Here is a 3,403-nt window from a genome sequence, read left to right on the forward strand (position 1 = left end):
CGGGAGGTGGCGGTGGCGGGGGGCCGACAGTAGCGGGAGGGCCGACAGTAGCGGGAGGGAGGCCTATGGAGGCGGGTAGGCGGCGAGCGGCAGCGTGGCCGCTGGCAATGGATGCAAGAAGGAGGCTAACGATGGTGACGGGTGAGAGCTGGGGACGGCAGCATGCCAGTAGCATTTTACATGAAGGATGTAATTCAAATTCGGCTAAATTCTAATTTAGACAAGAATGAACTAAGGTGCAAACTACATTGTCTAAACCACAAATTCACTCAACCAAACATCCCCTAAATGCAATACTTTTTCATTGACTTGAGAGGCATTTTTTTTTTCTATTATAGAAGACAATAATCAATATAGTCATAGATACAAAGTTTTACACAAGACAAAAAAATTGTTTCTTCCACTCAAGAAAAAAAGAAATAATAAAGGAAAAAAAGAAAAAAAAAAAGAAAAACAGAGAAAAAAATTGAGGAAGCGCAACCCAGAAGACCTTCTCAAGCTTCAAAATCTCACCTTGACAACAATAGTTCTCGGGGAAAAGATATCAGGAGCATCCACACCATTCAAATAAGCCCTCACCTCCGGAATCCCCGATCCAGCAGACGCCGGCGCAATGCATGATGTAATTGCCACAGCAAACATCAATAAAACGAAATTGGAGCTCGCAAAAACTCCAAAAGCCATCAAATACCTACAATAATTCCCCAATCCTCATCCCATATCCACGAAGATGACGGCCTCTAACTAAAACAGACAAAAATAAAATTCAAATCTGGTACTTATTGGCAAACATTAGGTCAAATGTGTGAAGAAACTTGAGACCAGCAAGATTCTCAATGGCCATGTTATTGAAGAATCCGATAGCTCCGGCGAGCACGCCGACGAGGAGACAGAGAGTCCACTTAAGGATGACGTAGCGGATGATGGCGAAGGAGCAGAGGAAGGCGGGTAGTTCGGTTCGCAAAGGGGCAGATCTCGCAGTGAGCTCGACCTCTAGCTCTCCAATCCTGCTTGAAGAAATCGTTCTCCAAAACCCTAAACAGAAAACCAGAACTTCAGGTGAATTAACCAGATCCAGAAGAGAAGGTGAGCTCGACCTCTAGCTCTCCAATCCTGCTTGAAAAAATCGTTCTCCATAACCCTAAACAGAAAACCAGAACTTCAGGGGAATTAACCAGATCCAGAAGAGAATAAGAAGTGGTATTTTGTACTCGTAGTCGAGGCTTTCTATGGGGCAGAGATTGGAGCCGATGATGGCGACTTGGGATGTAGAGTTGGAGGAGTATCGCCGGAGATTTACAGGACGGAGGGCAAGTAGAGGATCCCGGATATTCTCGTCGTCCTCCGCAGCCGGCGCCGGCGATGTACCCGTATTCGATGTCGCCATAATTGAGCTGGAGGAGCACGACTGGAATCTTAGGGTATGAATGTAAATTCCCACTTTACTTGATAAACACCTCAACTTATAATGAAGGTTAGTGATTTTGTTTTAACCAACCATCTCAGATAATTGGACTATGACTTCTACCAATAACAAACTAATATATATGAGTAGCCTCATAGGTGTCCATGTACATGTATAACTTCAATCAAGTATTTTAATTTTTTTTTTCAAGGAATAAAAAATGTAGAATATTTAGTATCACTAAAATCATTTAAATAAATGCTCGAAAGGTAATTTATTTATATGATGCCATTGAGAGGTGATTGAAGCTAATACTATTATGTACTAAAATTCTTATTCTTCATGTGTTTCCTTCTTCTTTGATTTTGTCTTTGTTTTCTATTTATTTGGTAAAACCTTGACAGTTGCTTGCAGGGTTCTGATATTGAAAATGGATAAATTTTGATCAAACATCATGAATAGTGCAGTGAAGGTGGACTAATGTGAAGAATCAATAGATATGCGGTACAAAAAAGTTGAATAACAGAGTAGAGGAGAATCTATTAATGTGAAAAATCATGATTTTGTGGCATACGAGTAACATGTAGAGATGAAGTAGGTAATCAAAAGAATGATCCATAGAATTTTATTGTATCAAGCATGAAGGTGCCATATGAGCTTCGAATTCAATAATTTGAAGGTAGACATCAAGTGTCAAAGTGCTCTCTTATACGCCAACATTAAATGAAATTTTTTGCTTAAGATGTAGTGAAGAGAGATTGCAACCCCCTATATAGTATTCTACAAACGAAGTATAGATCCCGCTCATTATGTAAACAACTTTGAATTAGTTTCTTCCCTATGAGATATCAATAATGAGTTATGGTGTTGATTATTCCTCACTATCTTTAAAGAATCTCCCCTTTTATCATTCTTACACCTCTAGATGAGGATGAATATACATTTTTTTAAGTTCAAGAAAATATTCATTGCTCAATTTTTCTATATTCTAAAATCCATTAAAGAGCTTATAAGCTTTGTTAAAATTATAGTAGGAGTTCAAAAAGTATTGGAGAAACATTATCGTGAAAGTTTAAAGGGCAATATTATAATTTTAAAACCTTAAGCCCGTCGTACTTTTGTCACCCTCATCCAAGGTCTCTAAAGGAACCTTTTAGAGATGTTCTAAGCCTATGACAATTAAGCATTTAGGATGAGTTAAATTTTTTGTAAGGCCGGGCTACTTAAACAAGCTAATATTCATATATACTACAAGGAATAAAATTATATAATAAAAAATTCATCATTAAGTCTTTTAAGATATTTTATAATGGGGCTTGATTTTTAAAATATTCATAGTAAATATATAAATGGACCAACATTTAGCGAGAAGACTTCACTTCCAACAAAATTGCCCATTTCTTTATCAAAGCATGTGACAACCCGAATGAGTAAAAATCCACTCCATTTGATGTTACGAGTATAGAATTTCTGCCTTTTGCTTGTCAAAGGAAGGCCTACTTCTACCTATCACTATCTAACTATCTCTCCATTAAGGCTTTTCAAGACCAAATGTGTTGAAACCATATACAAATGGAACATTTCAAGCAACTGACACTAATGTGATCTAGGCCCCAATAGACTACCCATCATAGTATTATACACCTCAAAATAATATGTACAAGAGAGGGAAGGTTATTGGAACCAAAAAAACTTGCTGGGAGAATTAATTAAGACCAAATAATTGAAGCAATTCATCATGGTTGACTCTAGGAGAAAACAATGGAGATAACCTATTAAGATACATAACGATAAACAGGTCTTAATCCAAATAATCCATATAAATGATGTGGTGATAACTAACCATAGAAGAGAAAGGAAATGAGCATCTCATTAAACCAACATAAAATAACATCAATTGGGAGAGGTAAACTTATAGTGAATATTTAGACAATCTTATGTTGAACTCATCCCATCTTCCTTAATTGAAGCAAATAAGCAAGTGAATGGGAACCCCTT

General features: G+C 37.3%; 1 protein-coding gene across 1 annotated transcript in view; it reads right to left on the reverse strand.

Moving 5' to 3' along the window:
* LOC110027160 (putative chloride channel-like protein CLC-g) overlaps positions 1-1,471 on the reverse strand; it is a 5,740-nt gene extending 4,269 nt beyond the window's left edge. Inside the window, 4 exon segments of the mRNA XM_020728469.1 lie at positions 508-691; positions 780-926; positions 982-1,035; positions 1,212-1,471. Coding sequence (XP_020584128.1) covers positions 508-691; positions 780-926; positions 982-1,035; positions 1,212-1,387 — 561 coding nt within the window. The 5' untranslated portion in view covers positions 1,388-1,471.
* Between the last annotated feature and the right edge of the window lie 1,932 nt (positions 1,472-3,403).

This window comes from Phalaenopsis equestris, unplaced genomic scaffold (assembly GCF_001263595.1).
Source record: "Phalaenopsis equestris unplaced genomic scaffold, ASM126359v1 Scaffold000417, whole genome shotgun sequence".
Lineage (NCBI taxonomy): Eukaryota > Viridiplantae > Streptophyta > Magnoliopsida > Asparagales > Orchidaceae > Phalaenopsis > Phalaenopsis equestris.